The 20,299-nt window shown below is 41.3% G+C and overlaps 1 protein-coding gene across 2 annotated transcripts in view; it reads left to right on the top strand.

The window, feature by feature from the left end:
* The window catches only part of USP32 (ubiquitin specific peptidase 32), a 212,039-nt gene that overhangs the window by 39,910 nt on the left and 151,830 nt on the right, over positions 1–20,299 (top strand). For both annotated transcript variants that reach the window (XM_054536994.2, XM_063718751.1), the window contains exon 2: positions 6,213–6,340. In XM_054536994.2, the coding sequence (XP_054392969.2) occupies positions 6,213–6,340 (128 nt within the window). The remainder of the gene's footprint in view (positions 1–6,212; positions 6,341–20,299) is intronic.

The raw sequence follows: 20,299 nt of genomic DNA, 5'->3' as shown, positions 1-20,299 counted from the left end.
ATTTCCTATTTGGTATTATAGTTATTTTTGTTGTGTCTTATCTTTTCTACTAAATTTTGAAGTATTAGAATATGGAGACTATGTATTACTCATCTTGACTGAGATAAGTAGACATTTAATAAATGCCTGACAGCTGGGCTTGGTGGCTCACGCCTGTAATCCCAGCACTTTGCAAGGCCGAGGGAGGTGGATCACCTGAGGTCAGGAGTTCAAGACCAGCCTGGCCAACATGGCGAAACCCCGCCTGTACTAAAAATACAAAAATTAGCCGGGCATGGTGGTGCGTGCCTGTACTCCCAGCTACTTGGGAGGCTGGGCAGGAGAATTGCTTGAACCCGGGAGACCGAGGTTGCAGTGAGCCGAGATCATGCATTCCAGCCTGGGGGACGGAGTGAGACTCCATCTCGAAGAAAAAGAAGCCTGGAACAGTAGACATTTCATAAATGCTTGTTGAAAAAAATCAGCTAAAAGTACAAATTAAAAATAGCTACGAAGGGCCTGACATAGTGGTGCATGCCTGTAGTCCCAGCTACTTGGGCAGCTGAGGTGGGAGGATCACTTGAGCCTGGGAGTTGCTAAAAGGTTGGTGTGAAAGTGATGGGGGTTTGGGTAGGTGGTAGATTGGTGCCTGATTGCCTTGTGCTGCAAGGGACCAGAGAGTCTAACCACTCCTCATAGACTTTGAACCAATCTCTATTTTTTTTTTCTCAGCCTCACCTTTTACCCCCCTGACTTTTGTGGTAATTGGTACCATCCATTTCTGAGCCTTTTGGGGCTATGGACAGGGTAAATTCGTTTGCTTCTTGTTTGAATTTCTCAGCTGCTAGTGCTTAGGTTTTAACTTTCTTGGGTTGGCTTAGGTCAGTGACCACTCCAGATACTTAATGTGCACCAGAAAAATTTGACTGTCTCTTAGGTTCTCATTTCTCTCTTCTCCTATTTTTGTCTTTGTGAGTTAAAAAAAAAAAATTTCAATAGCTTTTGGGGTACAGGTGGTTTTTCGTTACGTGGATGAAGTGTAGTGGTGAAACCTGAGATTTTAATGCACCCATCACCCAAGTAGGGTACGTTGTACCCATTATGTAGTTTTTTATCCCTGTGTCCTTGTGAGTTTATATCTTCTTTTATTCTCACTGTAATTTTACTGAGAGAGGGATAGAGGGAGAGAGAGAAGATTTAAGAAAAGTCCCTTTTTCCTTTTCTGAAGCTACTTTTTCTTTCTAATACGAAGATAACTAATATCATTTTCTTATTTAAAAAATTTACCACACCTAGGCCGGGCACGGTGGCCCACGCTTGTAATCCCAGCAATTTGGGAGGCCTAGGCTGGCAGATCACTTGAGGTCAGGAGTTCGAGACCAGCCTGGCCAACGTGGTGAAACCCCATCTCTACCAAAAATATAAAACTTACCCAGGTGTTATGGTAGGTGCCTGTAATCCCAGCTACTGGGGAGGCTGAGGCAGGAGAATCACTTCAACCTGGGAGGTGGAGGTTGCAGTGAGCCAAGATCATGCCACTGCACTCCAGCCTGGGCTACAGAGTGAGACTCAGTCTCAAAAAATAAAAAAAAAAAATTACCACATCTGTAATCTCAGTACTTTGAGAGGCCAAGGCGGGTGGATTGCTTGAGCTCAGGAGTTTGAGACCAGTCTGGGCAACATGGCAAAACCCCATCGCTACTTCAAATTTCAAAAAATTATCCACATGTGGCAGTGGGAGCCTGTGGTCCCAGCTACTTGGGAGGCTGAGGTGGGAGGATTGCTTGAGCCTGGGAGGCAGAGGTTGCAGTGGCTGAGATCATGCCACTGCACTCCAGCCTGGGTGACAGAGTGAGACCCTGTCTCAAAAAAAAAAAAACAAAAAACCAACAACAACAAAAAAACCACAGAACAGAACTTAGGCTTGATTCTATTATATTTTCTGTCTTGCTTAAATTTTTATTTTCAAAATTTTCAACATTTCACTGTATGGTGAACATTTTTATGTATTTATTTTCAGTAAATATGGATCTGTAGGAACATTTCAGTGTCTGTGTGATATTCTAAGTGTATACAATAATTTATTCAGTCTGTCCTTTGTTGATGGACATTGTTTGCTTCTTATAAGTGCTTTAAAAGCTTATGTATATGTACATTTCACTACAGTTTAAGTGAATAAATTCATTAGTCATCAGACTGCTATATATATATATTTTTTTTTTTTGAGACAGAGTCTCACTCTGTTATTGTCCAGGCTGGAGTGTAGTGGGGCTATCTCAGCTCACTGCAACCTTTGCCTCCTCAGCTCAAGCAATCCTCCTGCCTCAGCCGCCTGAATAACTGGGATTACAGGCACCCACCACCACGGCTGGCTAATTTTTGTATTTTTAGTAGAGATGGGATTTCACTGTGTTGGCCAGGCTGGTCTCGAACTCCTGGCCTCAAGGGATCCACCTGCCTCAGTCTCCCAAAGTCCTGGCATTACAGGTGTGAACTATCGTGCCCGGCCACCAGATTCTATTTTTAAAAAACATATTACCAAGTAGTTCTTCAAATAATCTGTAACCAACAGTATAGGAGATTACCTATACTGTTATATAGGTAATCTATTAGATTAATATATAATTAACATATTAGATTAATTATGTTGTAATATATTCTAATACTGTTATTCTAATATTTAATCATATATTATTCTAATAATATATTATTTGAATGTTTTAATTTTTTTGTCTCCTCCACTAGACTGTGAACAACCTAATTTGTTACTAAAGCCATTAATGAAAATTAGGCATCTTGAAGAAATACATATTCCACAGCCGAAGTTACCTCCTTCAATTGCAAATGTTAATATTATAAATCCAATTTTAAATAAAGTACCTAATAGTCATACTTTTCTCTAGCTACTTATTCAACTAGTGGTTCTTATTGTTTTATCATTGCTCTCCATGCTGCTGAACCATGAACCCCCCCTTCCTACCACAAGCATTCATCGAAGTGATTAACTGTATGCCAAGCACTCTTTAGTCTTTATCTTTTTTTTTTTTTTTTTAGGACAGTCTCGCTCTGTCACCCAGGCTGGAGTGCAGTGGCACGATCATGGCCCACTGCAGCCTTGACTTCCCGGGCTCAAGTGATCCTCCCATCTCAGCCTCCTGAGTAGCTATAGGCACGTGCTACCACGTGTGGCTAATTTTTCTGTTTTTGTAGAGACAGGGTCTCACTATGCTGCCTAGGGTGGTCTCTAACTCTTGGCCTCAAGCCATCCTCCTGCTTTGGCCTCCCAAAGTGCTAGGATTATAGGTATGAGCCACTGCACCCGGCCTAGTCTTTATCTTGCTGATCCTTTCTGCCTTAACTTGATAAGTCCCCTTTTCCTGGCCTTTGGAGAGCATACCCTTCTGCTTCTCCTTCTTTTCTCCTGACTGTTCCATATCAATTTTCTTCCTCTTTCTTAGTTTTACCCTATGTTTCCTTCCTCTTGGAAACACTGGCTTCTTCTAGTTTTGGTATGTCTCATTATGCTTCTTCCTCATGGTTTTAATTACTACCTCTATACTGATGACTCCTATCAAACCGCTCTTAAGCTTTACATTTAAAATTCTAAAACCCCATTGCATTTTCCAAGGTTTCCCATATTCAGTGTCCTTTAAAAAGTTTATCATCTTTTTTCCTGACTTTTTTTTTTTTTTTTTTTTTGAGATGGGGTCTCGCTCTGTTGCCCAGGCTGGAGTGCAGTGGCGCTATCTTGGCTCACTGCAAGCTCCGCCTCCCGAGTTCATGCCATTCTCCTGCCTCAGCCTCCCAAGTAGCTGGGACTACAGGCACCCGCCACCATGCCCAGCTAATTTTTTGTATTTTTAGTAGAGACAGGGTTTCATTGTGCTAGCCAGGATGGTCTCGATCTCCTGACCTTGTGATTCGCCCGCCTCAGCCTCCCAAAGTGCTGGGATTACAGGCGTGAGCCACTGCGCCTGGCCTTTCCTGACTTATTCTTACATTTTCTGTCTACATAATAACATAATCCTTGAAGTTTCTTGGTACTGGCTGTGTGTGGTGGCTCAAGCCTGTAATCCCAGTCAAGGTGGGCAGATCACTTGAGGTCAGGAGTTCAAGACCAGCCTGGCCAACATGGTGAACCTAAAAATACAAAAATTAGCCAGGTGTAGGCCGGGCGCGGTGGCTCATGCCTGTAATCCCAGCACTTTGGTAGGCTGAGGCGGGCGGATCACGAGGTTAGGAGATTGAGACCATCCTGGCTAACACGGTGAAACCCCATCTCTACTAAAAATACAAAAAATTAGCTGGGCGTGGTGGTGGGCGCCTATAGTCCCAGCTACTCGGGAGGCTGAGGCAGAAGAATGGCATGAACCTGGGAGGCAGAGCTTGCAGTGAGCATAAATCGTGCCACTGCACTCCAGCCTGGGTGACAGAGTAAGACGCCATCTCAAAAAAAAAAACAAAAACAAACAAAAAATTAGCCAGGTGTGGTGGTGCGCACCTGTAGTCCCAGGTACTTGGGAGGATGAGGCAGGCAAATTGCTTGAACCTGGGAGACAGAGGTTGCAGTGACCTGAGATCACGCCACTGCACTCCAGCCTGGGTGACAGAGTGAGACTCTGTCTCAAAAAAAGAAAAAAAAAGCTTCCCAGTACTGCTTCTACTCTCAGTCTAGCTTCAAGTTCTACTGACCCTCTGGATATTTCCCAAATTTAGCTCCTTTTCTTGTAGTAGCAGGCTATTGCTTCCAGATTTGTTCTGTTCTCTATGTTATTGGTAGAGTGAGCTATCTGAATTATATCTCACTGTGTTTTGTTTCTTGTCTGCCTGCAGTTTTTATCTGAGTTGTATCTGTGTCCCTTCCTTATGACAGGACAGAGTCTCTGTGACTTGGTCTTGCTGCCTCTCTAGGTTTATCGTTTGCTACTCCGTGCCTTGCTTATTTTGCTGTAGTAAGATACTTTTACGATACATTTTTATACTTCATTGTACTTTGAAGCAAACTGTAATTTCTGATCAGCATATCCTTGTTCATTTTGCTTGGTTTAGCCTTTAAAATTTAATGTAATTCTCTTCATCTGGAAGAATTCTCTGTTTTCTCTAGCATGGGTCAAAGGTACCATTTCTGTGCCTCTATTGTGATTGTGGTACTGATCATGTAATAGTAAAGGGTGTTTATTTCTTTGTTTTTGTAGATAGAGATTGTTCCATATAGTGAAAAAAAGTTTTCAATGCATAAAATAAAGTAATGGCTCAGTAATTTTTTTGTTTTTGATAATGAGTATCTAAAAATTTTAGTTTGTTAATATCATCTATTTATGAATTATTTTCTTTGTAAATAATGACAAAATCCAAGCTAAACTTGAGGACTGTTGTCCATATGGATAGAGATGTGCTCAAGGAGTACAAATAATATAATTTTTATCACAAAGGAGATTAATATATTGCTGCTGAAAACATTAATGCCAGAATCCAATGGCATTTAGCTTACCTGCTAATTTGAAATATTTGTTACTTCTTCTTCGCCCCTGCCTAAAATTTGTATGCCCATATTAAAGTTTTGTCTTTTGAAAATTGAATGTTAAGAATTTTGGCTTGGCGTGCTGGCTCATGCTTTTAATCTCAGCACTTCTGGAGGCCAAGGTGGGAGGATTCCCTGAGCCCAGGAGTTCAAGACCAGCCTGGGCAACATGGCAGACCCATCTCTTAAAAAAAAAAAAAAAAAAATTTATACTTATTTTCTAAATTAGATTTGAAAATATTAGAATTATGACTAAATGTCATAGAGTTCTATTTAACCAAAAAACAAGTGTAATATTTGCCAATTTTTCTTTTTTTCTTTATATTTATTTATTTTTTTGAGACAGAGTCTCGCTCTGTTGTCCATGCTGGAGTGCGGTGGCATGGTCTTGGCTCAGTGCAACCTCCGTCTCCCAGGTTCAAGTGATTATTGTGCCTCAGCCTCCCAAGTAGCTGGGATTATAGGCGTGCACCACCATGCCCAGCTAATTTTTGTATTTTTTGTAGAGATGGGGTTTCGCCACGTTGGCCAGGCTGATCTTGAACTCCTGGCCTTAAGTGATCCGCCTGCCTTGGCCTCCCAAAGTATTGGGATTATAGGCGTGAGCCACTGCGCCTAGCCTCAATTTTTCTTAGGAGCCAGGTTGAAAAAAATTATGAGACACTTCTTTTCTCTCCTGATTTCTTACCCATCTTCTGTTTCTGAATTGCAGTTACAGATGTAGAGCTGAAACGACTGAAGGATGCCTTCAAGAGGACCTGTGGACTCTCATATTACATGGGCCAGCACTGCTTCATCCGGGAAGTGCTTGGGGATGGAGTGCCTCCAAAAGTTGCTGAGGTAATCTTTTTGTTCTAAGTTTGCCTTTGAGGTAGTTATCCACCAGTCTAAATTCCTGAGGGGCCTTCTGCTCTTAACAGATTTAATCTTACCTGTAGTTATTTTTCTTCCTGAGTGGGTAAACAATGTTTTGTTTTAGATGTCAACGTGGCTGTGTTCTTAGAGGTCAAATGGGAGTACTACAGAGCTGTAATTCTGTTTCTTTTGTACTTTTGAGCTTTAATAGCCACTGATTATGATTATGGGAACAGTTCCATGATTGGCTTCTTATTCTTACAAAGTTAATCTCTGTGACATAAAAATTTTTATGTTGCAAATATGTTTTATAAATTTTATGTTAAAACTTTTCCGTATAGTAAAACATACTTAATTCTATAAAATTAAATGTTGTAAATGAGATACTAACTTATTGGGACTTAATTAAATTTTTATTTAAGTTCTACTAAAATGTTTAGGTAGAAATAAAATGTGCTAAGTTGATATAAATATTCTGTTTCTAAAAATAATATGTTGAACCAGGTGCCACCTCGCATCCCTGTAGTCCCAGCTACTCAGGAGGCTGAAACAGGAAGCTTGCTTAAGCCCAAGAACTCGAGTCTAGTCTGGGCAACATAGTGAGACACTGTCTCTAAAAAAAAAAAAATAAAAGTTTACTATTTTGTAGTTATGTACACAGATGTGCATTTTGTCATTCTAAATGAGAAATAAGAATAAAATTTATTGGCTGGGTATGTTGGCTTATGCCTGTAATCTCAGCACTTTGGGAGATCGAGGCAGGAGGATCACTTGAGCTCAGGAGTTCCAGCCCAGCCTGGGCATAGTGAGACCTCGTCTCTACTTAAAAACAACAACCAAAAAAATTAGCAGACATGGTGGTGTATGCCTGTAAGTCCCAGGTACTCAGGAGGCTGAAGTAGGAGGATTGCTTGAGTCCAGGAGATTGAGGCTAGAGTGAGCTATGATTGCACCACTTGCACTCCAGCCTGGGTGACAGTGAGACCCTGTCTCAAAAGAAAAAAAGAATAAATTTTATAAGATAATAAAAACTATGGCTGGGCACGGTGTCTCACACCTGTAATCCCAGCACTTTGGGAGGCTGAGGTGGGTAAATCACTAAGTCAGGAGTTCGAGACCAGCCTGGCCAACATGGTAAAACACCATCTCTACTAAAAATACAAAAAATTAGCTGGGCTTAGTGGTGGGTGCCTGTAATCCCAGCTACTCGGGAGGCTGAGGCAGGAGAATTGCTTGAACCCAGGAGGCGGAGGTTGCAGTGAGTTGAGACCGTGCAACTGCACTCCAGCCCGGGCAACAGAATGAGACTCTGCCTCCAAAAAAAAAAAAAAATACAGGAATTTTAGGCTTGGTGTGTTATATAGAACCATTGTTTGCCATTTTTAATTAACCCTAGTTTCTATTTCTTTTTGTTTTCTTTTTTTTCTTTGAGACAGAGGTTTGCTCTTGTTGCCCAGGCTGGAGTGCAATGGCATGATCTTGGCTCATGGCAAGTTTCGCCTCCCAGGTTCAAGCAATTCTCCTGCCTCAGCCTCCCGAGTAGCTGGGATTACAGGCGCCCGCCACCATGCCCAGCTAATTTTTTTGTATTTTTAGTAGAGATGCGGTTTCACCATGTTGGCCAGGATGGTCTTGAACTCCTGACCTCAGGTGACCTACCCGCCTTGGCCTCCCAAAGTGCTGGGATTACAGGCGTGAGCCACCACACCTGGCCTTCTCTAGTTCTTTTAATTGTGATGTTAGAGTGTTGATTTTAGATCTTTCCTGCTTTCTCTTGTGGGCATTTAGTGCCATAAATTTCCCTCTACACACTGCTTTAAATGTGTCCCAGAGATTCTGGTACGTTGTGTTTTTGTTCTCATTGGTTTCAAAGAACATCTTTATTTCTGCCTTCATTTCGTTATTTACCCAGTAGTCATTCAGGAGCAGGTTGTTCAATTTCCATGTAGTTTTGCGGTTTTGAGTGAGTTTCTTAATCCTGAGTTCTAATTTGATTGCACTGTGGTCTGAGAGACAGTTTGTTGTGATTTCTATTCTTTTACATTTCTGAGGAGTGCTTTACTTCTAATTATGTGGTCAATTTTAGAATAAATGTGATGTGGTGCTGAGAAGAATGTATGTTCTGTTGATTTGGGGTGGAGAGTTCTGTAGATTTCTATTAGGTCTGCTTGGTGTAGAGCTAAGTTCAAGTCCTGGATATCCTTGTTAACCTTCTGTCTCGTTGATCTGTCTAATATTGTCAGTGGGGTGTTAAAGTCTCCCATTATTATTGTGTGGGAGTCCAGGTCTCTTTGTAGGTCTCTAAGGACCTGCTTTATGAATCTGGGTGCTCCTGTATTGGGTGCATATATATTTAGGATAGATAGCTCTTCTTGTTGAATTGATCCCTTTACCATTATGTAATGGCCCAAGATGGCCGAATAGAAACAGCTCCAGTCTGTAGCTCCCAGCGTGATCGATGCAGAAGACAGATGATTTTTGCGTTTCCAACTGAGGTACCTGGTTCATCTCATTGGGACTGGTTGGACAATGGGTGCAGCCCACAGAGGGCAAGGTGAAGCAGGGCGGGGCATTGCCTTACCTGGGAAGTGCAAGGGGTCAGGGGATTTCCCTTTCCTAGCCACGGGAATCCACGTCAGACTGTACCTAGAAAAATGGGACACTCCTGCCCAGATACTGCACTTTCCCCAAGGTCTTAGCAACCAGCAGAGAAGGAGATTCTCTCCCGTGCCTGACTCAGCGGGTCCCATGCCCACAGAGCCTTGCTCACTGTTAGCGCAGCAGTCTGAGATCAAACTGTGAGGTGGCAGCCTGGCTGAGGGAGGGGCGTCCACCATTGCTGAGGCTTGCGTAGGTAAACAAAGCTGCCTGGAAGCTTGAACTGGGCGGAGCCCACTGCAGCTCAGCAAGGCCTACTGCCTCTAGACTCCACCTCTGTGGGCAGGGCATAGCTGAACAAAACGCAGCAGACAACTTCTGCAGACTTAAACGTCCCTGTCTGACAGCTCTGAAGAGAGCAGTGGCTCTCCCGGCATGGCATTTGAGCTCTGAGAATGGACAGACTGTCTCCTCAAGTGGGTTCCTGACCCCTGTGTAGCCTAACTGGGAGACACCTCTGAGTAGGGGCCTACAGACACCTCACATAGGCAGGTGCCCCTCTGGGACGAAGTTTCCAGAGGAAGGATCAGGCAGCAATATTTGCTGTTCTGCAATATTTGCTGTTCTGCAGCCTCTACTGGTGATACCCAGGCAAACAAAGTCTTGAGTGGACCTCCAGCAAATTCCAACAGACCTGCAGCTGAGAGACCTGAGTGTTAGAAGGAAAATGAACAAACAGAAAGGAATAGCATCATCATCAGCAAAAAGGACATCTACACCAAAATCCCATCTGGGGGTCACCAACATCAAAGACCAAAGGTAGATAAAAACCACAAAGATGGGGAGAAACCAGAGCAGAAAAGCTGAAAATTCTAAAAACCAGAGTGCCTCTTCTCCTCCAAAGGATCGCAGCTCCTCGCCAGCAACGGAACGAAGCCAGACGGAGAATGACTTTGACAAGTTGACAGAAGTAGGCTTCAGAAGGTTGGTAATAACAGACTTCTCCGAGCTAAAGGAGGATATTCGAACCCATCGCAAGGAAGCTAAAAACCTTGAAAAAAGATTAGACGAATGGCTAACTAGAATAAACAGTGTAGAGAAGACCCTAAATGACCTGATGGAGCTGAAAACCATGGCATGAGAACTTCGTGACGCATGCACAAGTTTCAATAGCTGATTCGATCTAGTGGAAGAAAGGGTATCAGTGATCGAAGATCAAATCAATGAAATAAAGCGAGAAGAGAAGGTTAGAGAAAAAGAGTAAAAAGAAATGAACAAAGCCTCCAAGAAATATGGGACTATGTGAAAAGACCAAATCTACGTTTGATTGGTGTTCTCTCGGCAAAAGCCCTACAAGCCAGAAAAGAGTGGGGGCCAATATTCAACATTCCTAAAGAATTTTCCACCCAGAATTTCATATCCAGCCAAACTAAGCTTCATAAGTGAAGGAGAAATAAAATCCTTTACAGACAAGCAAATGGTGAGAGATTTTGTCACCACCAGGCCTGCCTTACAAGAGCTCCTGAAGGAAGCACTAAACATGGAAAGAAACAACTGCTACCAGCCACTGCAAAAAGTGATGGGGAGAATGGAACCAAGCTGGAAAACACTCTTCAGGATATTATCCAGGAGAACTTCCCCAACCTAGCAAGGCAGGCCAACATTCAAATTCAGGAACACAGAACACCACAAAGATACTCCTCGAGAAGAGCAACCCCAAGACACATAATTGTCGGATTCACTAAGGTTGAAATGAAGGAAAAAATGTTAAAGGCAGCCGGAGAGAAAAGTCGAGTTACCCACAAAGGGAAGCCTGTCAGACTAACAGTGGGTCTCTAGGCAAAATCCCTACAAGCCAGAAGAGAGTGGGGGCCAATATTCAACATTCTTAAAGAAAAGAATTTTCAACCCAGAATTTCATATCTAGCCAAACTAAGCTTCATAAGTGAAGGAGAAAGAAAATCCTTTACAGACAAGCAAATGGTGAGAGATTTTGTCACCACCAGGCCTGCCTTACAAGAGCTCCTGACAGAAGCGCTAAACATGGAAAGAAACAAGTGCTACCAGCCACTGCAAAAAACATGCCAAATTGTAAAGACCATCAAGGCTAGGAAGAAACTGCATCAATTAATGGGCAAAATAACCAGCTAACATCATAATGACAGAATCAAATTCACACGTAACAATATTAACCTTAAATGTAAGTGGGCTAAATGCCCCAATTAAAAAGCACAGATTGGCAAATTGGATAAAGAGTCAAGACCCATCAGTGTGCTGTATTCAGGAGACCCATCTCACGTGCAAAGATGTACACAGGCTCAAAATAAAGGGATGGAGAAAGATCTACCAAGCAAATGGAAAGCCAAAAAAAGCAGGGGTTGCAATCCTAGTCTCTGATAAAACAGACTTTAAACCAACAAAGATCAAAAGAGACAAAGAAGTTTTGTATTTTTGGTAGAATCGTGGTTTTGCCATCTTGCCCAGGCTGGTTTTGAACTCCTGAGCTCAAATGATCCTCCCACCTTGGCCTCCCAAAGTGTTGGGATTATAGGTGTGAGCCACTGAGCTTGGCAGGGCTGGTAATTTTGAAGCTTGAATTTAGTTTTAGTGGGTGGATAGACTCATGGAATGGATGATCTATATTCCACAACTGCAGGGAGGTCAAGTTAAATAATGGGATTTATAAACAAGGTAATTAGTTGCAAAGCTAGGGAAGGGTCAGTACATATGACCCTTGTGAGTTCTTTTTTAAAATCCTATGGAGAAAAAAAAATCCTGTGGAGAGCTTGGACCTTTAAGTCTGAGTAAACAGAGGATCGTTATTCTTGGTGAGATTCTGAAATTAATGTTTTGAGATATCATAGCAGTATTTTAACATCAATATATCTATAAAGAAAGCTACAGGACTACACAAGCTGCCAGTTGTAGATGGAAAGAACTTTATTCCCTAGCTAATAATGTTTTGTTTTAATAGTAAAAGTAATAGCATATATTTTTTAAGAGCAAGGAAATGTATTTTTGGGATTTTATTATAAAAGGATCATGCACTTAAAAAGGATAACCACTTTAGAATATATTATATAAGGAAGCAATGTAAGTTTCTAAATTATTTTCCTGAAAACAGTAGCTTTATATTTTTAGAGCAAAAGAGAGATTTATCTAGGATTAATGGAGCTCCGATTTTTACTTCTGAAGACTGTTATAAATTCCAATGCAGAGAATATTTTAGGTGAGGAATAAGAACTCATGGCAGTTTATGCTTTTTTTTTTTTTTTTTTTTTGAGATGGAGTTTTGCTCTTGTTGCCCAGGGTGGAGTGCATTGGCATGATCTCAGCTCACTGCAAACTCCGCCTCCCAGTTTCAAGCAATTCTCCTGCCTCAGCCTCCCAAGTAGCTGGGATTGCAGGTGCCCACCACCACACCTGGCTAATTTTTGTATTTTTAGTAGAGACGGGGTTTTACCATGTTGGCCAGGCTGGTTTCAAACTCCTGATCTCAGGTGATCCACCTGTCTCGGCCTCCTAAAGTGCTGGGATTACAGGTGTAAGCCACCATGCCTGGCCATTTATACCTTTTAGCACTTATGTGTATATCTCATTAGACATACTGTTTTGAGGATAGATTAGTGTACTTAATATTTTTATGTTCTTCTAGGCTGGGCGCAGAAGAAACCCCCATCTGTACTAAAAATGCAAAAATTAGCTGGACATGGTGATGGACGCCTGTAATTCCAGCTACTTGGGAGGCCGAGGTAGGAGAATTGCTTGAACCCAGGAGACAGAGGTTGCAATCAGCCAAGATCATGCCACTGCACTCCAGCCTGGGCAACAGAGCAAGACTCCGTCTCAAAAAAAAAAAAAAAAGAAAGAAAATATTTTTATGTACTTCTAATCTTGCTTATAATCGTAACCATGTATTACTTGAATAAAATAATGAACAGAATTTGAGGGGATTGAGAAAACAAGGTAAATGGAAAATAAATGAAAAATGTATTCTACTTGAGATTAGTCTTTTTCTGAACCAAGGCCACTATGTTTTTTTTGAGACAGGGTCTCACTCTGCCACCAAGGCTAGAGTGCAGTGGTGCAATTTCGGCTCACTGCATCCTTGACCTCCTGAACTCAAGCAATCCTCTCACCTCAGCCTCTCAAGTAGCTGGGAATACAGGTGCGTGTCACCACACCCAGCTAATTTTTGTGTTTTTTGTAGGGATGGGATTTCACCATGTTGCCCAGGTGGTCTTGAACTCCAGAGCTCAGGTGATCACCCTGCCTCGACTTCCCAAATTGCTGGGATTACAGGTGTGCACTACCATGCCTGGCCTCACCAACTCTGAATTGTCTAGTGTTTTTATTTTCTTTAGGGTGCCACCTCCTCAGAACATCTACTCCCCTCAAACAAATTTAATAACAAAACATTTCTATGTAGTAAGTTTTTTTTTTTTTTTTTTTTTTTTTTTTTTTTGAGATAGAGTCTTGCTCTGTCACCCAGGCTGGAGTTCAGTGGCGCAATCTTGGCTCACTGCAACCTCCAGTTCCCAGGTTGAAGAGATTCTCCTGCCTTTGCCTCCGCCTCCCAAGTAGCTGGGATTATAGGCATGTGCCACCATGCCCAGCTAATTTTTTGTATTTTTTGTAGAGATGCAGTTTCACCATGTTGCGCAGGCTGGGCTTGATCTTTTGGGCTCAAGCTATCTGCCCGTCCTAGCCTCCCAGGGGACTGGATTACAAGGCATGAGCCACCACGCCTTGTCTGCGTCCAACAATTTTAGCCAACGTTGTTTTTCTCCCATCCTAAACTCTCTTTCAAGCATTAAAGCCTGAATCTGTAGTACGTAGCACAACATTTTATTAGATAATGGCCCATTCACTAATTGTTCATGTACGTCTTGTCTAATCTTATTCATGTAAATCTTGAGACCTTCTCACTTCTGTCTCCCAGGCTGGAGTGCAGTGGCGCCATCATGGCTCATTGTAGCCTCGACCTCCCAGGCTCAAGCGATTTTTCCCACCTCAGCCTCCCAAGTAGGTGGGACACAGGCACGTGCCACCATGCCCAGTTAATCAGTTTATTTATTTTTTGTGGAGACGGGGTCTCACCATATTGCCTAGGCTGGTCACAAACTCCTGGGCTCAAGCCGTCCTCCCGCATCAGCCTCCCAAAGAGCTGAGATTACAGGCGTGAGCTACTATGCCCAGCCAAAATTGTTATTCTTGATGGGCAGACTTTATGACTTAAAAAAAAACATATGCCCCAGAGTGCTGTGCATATTGTATATACTTAGCGAATATTTGATTTATTAATACTTTCTTTTTAGTAGTTGTATTATTCTGCAAAATCCTATTAAAAGAACGACCAAAACAATAACCAAGAGACGAGGAGACCTAAAGTTAGTTAGCTTTGCTAACTTTGCAAGCTTTGAACACTTAACCTTTTTCTAGATTAGAGGAAACTGTGTATATTAATCAAAAGCCGTATTAGATTCTGGAGTGTTTTTAGACATAGTGATCAACATGTGAAAACAAACAGCTGATTAGTAGGATATTTTCCTATTAGTGCTGGTGAATTTATGCTGAAGTAGTCTTGTTGCATTTAGATGTCCTCTGACTGGGGGCCTGCATATTTACCAGATAGTCTACGTTTAGGGAGAGTATCACAGAATAGTGATTTGTATTTGGTTTCTTTGATGTTAGTTGATCTATATTATTGATTAAATCCCTTTATGTTGGATTTACCAGCATTAAGGGCTAACAACTTTCTTGACAACTCTAGTCATTGATAGCTCTTGATACTGTTGGTCACTGACTGTTGTAATAGTAAAATGACTAACTTGTTTATATTAACTAGAGAAAAGCAGCTAACATTTTTGTTACGGTAAATCTTGACCTTGAGATCATAGCTGACAGAACAACCAGCAGGATACTGGTTTGAAATCTTTCCCTGTAACTAGAATCTGTGAAATATTCACTAGTACATTATGTTGATTGCCTCTCTTTTTGTTCATAGTATAACATTCATACTAATTCTTAAATTTCATTGTCTTAATACATTTCTTTTTGTAAGACAGGACAAAAAAGATTTCAAGGCTTCTGTAAGATGACAGTACAACAGAGTATATCACTCTCTTCTTGTAAACATATATGAACTTTAAAAATATGTGCATTATTATCTTGATGGTCCTTAGTTGTCAAGTTTTAAGCTAGAGCAAATTTAAACAGCTTCATAAGCTATTGAAAAACAGAGTTTACAATAGAAGATCTAACATATAGTTAAGCATAATGGGACTAGTGAACTCCTTGTAGAAAACTTTACATCAAGAACATTACATAGATTATGGATGTTCTAAGTGGTATGCCAGATGTTAAAGAAGTAATTCATATTAAAAAACACTCTTACAGAAAATACTTTATGTATAATTACTTATTTCAGATTCTTGGTGTATTAACTGAACTACTGACATGACTAGTGTAGTAGACGATAAAAACAGACGATAAAAACTTGAATCCTATCCAAGTGAGTCTTTATGAGAAACTTCTATCCTTAATAGGTAGTATGAGGGAAAATAAGGTTAAGTTTATAACTGGCAGTGTTACAGACTCTGCCAAAATTTAGCTGATAAAACTTACCAGAATTTGGTTATACATGTTGTAAAATTCAATGCAACAACAAGATCTGTGTAACCTTCAACAAAATCACATGACCCATTGCCCACTTCTTGAAAAATAATTGCTAAGGAATAAGGCTAAGGGCCAGGGAGGGCTATAGACAGGATTTTTCTCTCAGGGAACAAAACCTGGACTTGTAACTGTGCTGACCAATGAACGTACTCTCTTGCCCTGGCAGTTTACCTTCATGACTACCATATGTTTTCTACTTTTCCCTTTTCTGAATGGAAATTTCTATTGTAGATATATTTTTTCTACTTCACCATTCATAATACAAGTAAAAGAAGAGGTACAACTTGCGTTTTAGTTTATAGGTCACCAGGCCACAATGAATCACCTTTAGAGTTAGTGGAAAGAATTGAAAATCACATAGAGACCTTGGACCTGAATGTAGGAACTGGATAGGACTTTGTGGAAGTCTTTGTTAGGAATGGAGATGTTTTATGCATAGAAGAAAGATTTTATGTGTAGGAATAAGTGGGTGTTTGGATGAAGAAAGACAGACACATACTTAATATTTGCAGGGACTCAGGCAAGGATACAAATGCAGGGCCGGGTGTGGTGGCTCAGCACCTGTAATCCCACCACTTTTCGAAATCTCAAGGATTGCTTGAGCCCAGGAGTTTAAGACCAGCCCTGACAACATAGTGAGACCTCCTCTCTACAAAAAATAAAAAAAATTAGCTGGATGTCTTGCACGCCTGTAGTCTCAGCTACTTGGGAAGCTAAGATGGGAGGATCACTTGAGGCTGGGAGATTGAGGCTGCAGTGATCATGCCACTGCACGACAGCCTGGGCAATAGAGACCCTGTCTCTTAAAAAATACCAAGAAACATCAGCAACTATTAAATAAAAAAATGTGGCTGGGCGCGGTGGCTCACGCCTGTAACCCCAGCACTTTGGGAGGCCGAGGCAGGTGGATCACGAGGTCAGGAGTTCGAGACCAGCCTGGCCAACATGATGAAAATTGAGCTGCTAAAGCTAGATACAGTTGACCCTTGAACAATATGGATTTGAATAGCGCAGGTCTACTTATACACAGATTTTTTTTCTTTTCTTTTCTTTTTTTTGAGACGGAGTCTTGCTCTGTCGCCCAGGCTGGAGTGCAGTGGCGCGATCTCAGCTCACTGCAAGCTCCGCCTCCCGGGTTCAGGCCATTCTCCTGCCTCAGCCTCCCGAGTAGCTGGGACTACAGGTGCCTGCAACCACGCCCAGCTAATTTTTTGTATTTTTAGTAGAGACGGGGTTTCACTTATACACAGATTTTTTTTCAATGAATATATTGGAAAAATTTTTGGAGATTTGCAACAATTTGGAAAAGCCACAGATGAGCCGCATGGCTTAGAAACATCAAGAAATTGAGAGAGATATGTTGCGAATGCATAAAATACAAGTAGATACTAGTTTATTTTATCAGGTACTACCATAAAATATATACATCTATTATTAAAAGTTAAAATTTATCAAAACGTATGCATACAAACCCAGATCGTACATGGCCTCATTTGCAGTCAAGAAAAATGCAAACAGAAAATGCAGTATTAAACCATAACTGCATAAAATTAACTGTAATATATATTATAATACTATAGTAATTGCATAGCCACCTCTTGTTGCTTTTACGGTAAACTCAAGTACTGTAAGTATTCGAGGTGCTAATCATCTCCACGTGAGCACTTCATCTTTCCAGTAAATGGCATATCACAGTAAAAGTGATCTCTTGTGTTTCTCACGTATTTTTTATTGTGTTTAGTGCAGTACCCTAAACCTTGAATAACACCATGTGACCTATATCAAGTGCCACTTGTGATCCTGGAAGTGTTCCCAAGAAGCAGAGAAAATCATGACATTATAGGAAAAAATTGAATTGTTTGATATGTAAAGTAGATTGAGGTCTGCAGCTGTGGTTGCCTGCCACTTCAGACAGATGATTCTTGCTGTAAACAGATGACATAAACTTACGATAAATACAGTACAGTACTGAAAATGTGTTTTCTCTTCTTTATGATTTTGTTTCCTTTCCTTTTACTTCCCTCTCCTCTTCTTCCCCCTCCCCTCTCCTCTCTTTTCTTTCCCTCCCTCCCTCCTTGCCTTCTCTCCCTCCCTTTCTTTCTTCTTTCTTTCTTACCTTTATTTATTTATTTTTTGTTTTTGAGACGGAGTCTCGCTCTGGTCACCCAGGCTGGAGTGCAGTGGCACAATCTTGGCTCACTGTAACCTCCACCTTCTAGGTTCAAGTGACTTTCCTGCCTTAGTGTCCCAAGTAGCTGGGACTACAGGCGCATGCCACCATACCCGGCTAATTTTTGTATTTGTAGTAGAGATGGGGGTTTCACCATGTTGGCCAGGCTGGTCTCAAATTCCTGACCTCAAGTGATCTACCTGCCTTGACTCCCAAAGTGCTGGGATTACAGACATGAGCCATCATGCCCTGCCTTTATGATTTTCTTAATAACATTTTCCTTCTCTGCTTACTTTATTGTAAGAATACACTGTGGAAGGCATATAATATGTGTTATCAACTGTTTATGTTTTTGGTAAGACTTTTGATTGTCAGGCTATTAGTAAAGCTTTTCTGGAGTCCAAAGTTATACTCAGATTTTCAACCTTGCGGGGAGTTGTGCCCCAGCTTCTGCATTGTTCAAGGGTCAACTGTAATTGAAGTCTTTAATTTGTTTGTATTTTTCCTTAAAGATTTTGATACCAGTAATTTTTTTTCATTGAGCAGTCTTTGACATTCTCTCTTTCAAAATAGAAATATCTTGAAAATGTAAGTTCTGTGTACTATACATAGAGTAAGATGTTTTCACAATGAGGATTTTCTTTTTACTTCTTTGTAAAATTTTATTAGATGATTCAGTGGTAAAAAGGAAGCTCTATTGATATATGCAACAACATGAATGAATCTCAGAAGCATTATGCTGAATAAATTAAGCCAGGAAAAAATAGCATGCATGTTTAAGATTCCATTCATATAAAATTCCAGGAAATGCAAACTAGTCTATTGTGAAAGGAAGCTTGCCTGGAGACTGGGTGCTGATATTGGTGCAGGAGAAAAGGGAAACGATAGATTATGTAGGGGCAGAGTAAACTTTTTTTTTTTTTTTAAGACAGAGTTTCTCTCTTGTTGCCCAGGCTGGGGTGCAATGGCACGATCTTGGCTCACTGCAGTCTCCACCTCCTGGGTTCAAGCGATTCTCCTGCCTCAGCTTCCTGAGTAGCTGGGATTACAGGCGCCCACCACCATGCCCAGCTAATTTTTTTATTTTTAGTAGAGTCGTGGTTTCACTGTGTTGGCCAGGCTGGTCTCAAACTCCTGACCTCAGGTGAACTACCCCCCTCAGCCTTCCAAAGTGCTGGGATTACAGGCTTGAGCCACCGCGTCGGGCCCAGAGTAAACTTTTGAGGCGATAGAAATGTTTGGTTTTTGTTTTCTTCATTGTATTTAGTGATTGGTATATACGCATGACAAAACCGATCAATTGTACACTTTTTCTTTCTTCTTTGAGACAGCATCTCGCTCTGTCACCTAGGCTGGAGTGGCATGATCTCTGCTCACCTCAACCTTCACCTCCCAGGTTCAAGCGAGTCTCGTGCCTCAGCCTCCCGAGTATCTGGGACTACAGGCGTGCACCACCATGCCCAGCAAATTTTTTGTATTTTATTTTATTTTTGTTTTGTAGAGATGGGGTTTTGCTTTGTTGCCAAAACTGATCTTGAACTCCTGAGCTCAAGCAGTCCTCCCACCTTGGCCTCCCAAAGTGCTAGGTTTACAGGTGTGAGCCACTGTGCCTGACCTCAATTGTATACTTTAAATGTGTGCAGATTTTTTAATATTAAAGTTTATTTTATTTTTTTTTTTGTGATGGGGTCTTACTCTGGTGGCCAGGCTGGAGTACAGTGGCATGATCACAGCTCACTGCAGCGTTGACCTCCCCAGGCCCAAGCGATCCTCCAGCCTCAGCCTCCTGAGAAGCTGGGACTACAAGTGCATGCCACTATGCCTGGCTAACTTGTATTTATTTGTAGAGATAGGGTTTTGCCATGTTCCCCAGGCTGGTCTTGAACTCCTGGACTCAAGCAGTCCACCTGCCTTGGCCTCCCAAAGTGCTGGGATTACAGGTGTGAGTCACCACACCCAGCCTAAGTATATGCAGTTTTATTGTACTTCAGTTGTTTCACAAAAGTTGGTAAAACGTGAAATTATATATACTTTTTGGGTTTTTCAGGAAGAATACTTAACACTATTTAGGAAAGTGAGCCTGGAATATAAAAGTTGACTATTGGACCGAACTATCATTTCCTTTTCTATCTTTGTTAGAGTATTTGTATTTTGGTTCTAACTTTATTATTTACTTAATGATCTTTTCCTAGTCACTTAAGTTCTGAGACAAAATAACCTCCAAAACTTTGATCAGAATTGTGGAATTTAGGTATATGACTAGCTTGACTGAAATTAGAAAAGTTACGGGTACAGTTAACTTGTGATGTTCTACCATTGACTTGGAAACTTGCCTGGAATGGAGGGGGAGAAGGGTGAGGGCTGGGTTAGGCTGGGAAAGTTGGGATAGTGAAAAGAAGAAATGCCCAGTGATAAATTTGGAACTCTGTCTTTTCCTTATGATATGAAGTTATATTTGGGTTTAACTAAGCTTTTAGAAAATCTCCAGCCTGGCCAAC

This window comes from Pongo abelii, chromosome 19 (genome assembly GCF_028885655.2).
Source record: "Pongo abelii isolate AG06213 chromosome 19, NHGRI_mPonAbe1-v2.0_pri, whole genome shotgun sequence".
In the NCBI taxonomy this organism is placed as follows: Eukaryota; Metazoa; Chordata; class Mammalia; order Primates; family Hominidae; genus Pongo; species Pongo abelii.
The sequence above is the reverse complement of the archived record's forward strand: the minus strand, read 5'-3'. Positions and strand labels throughout refer to the sequence as shown.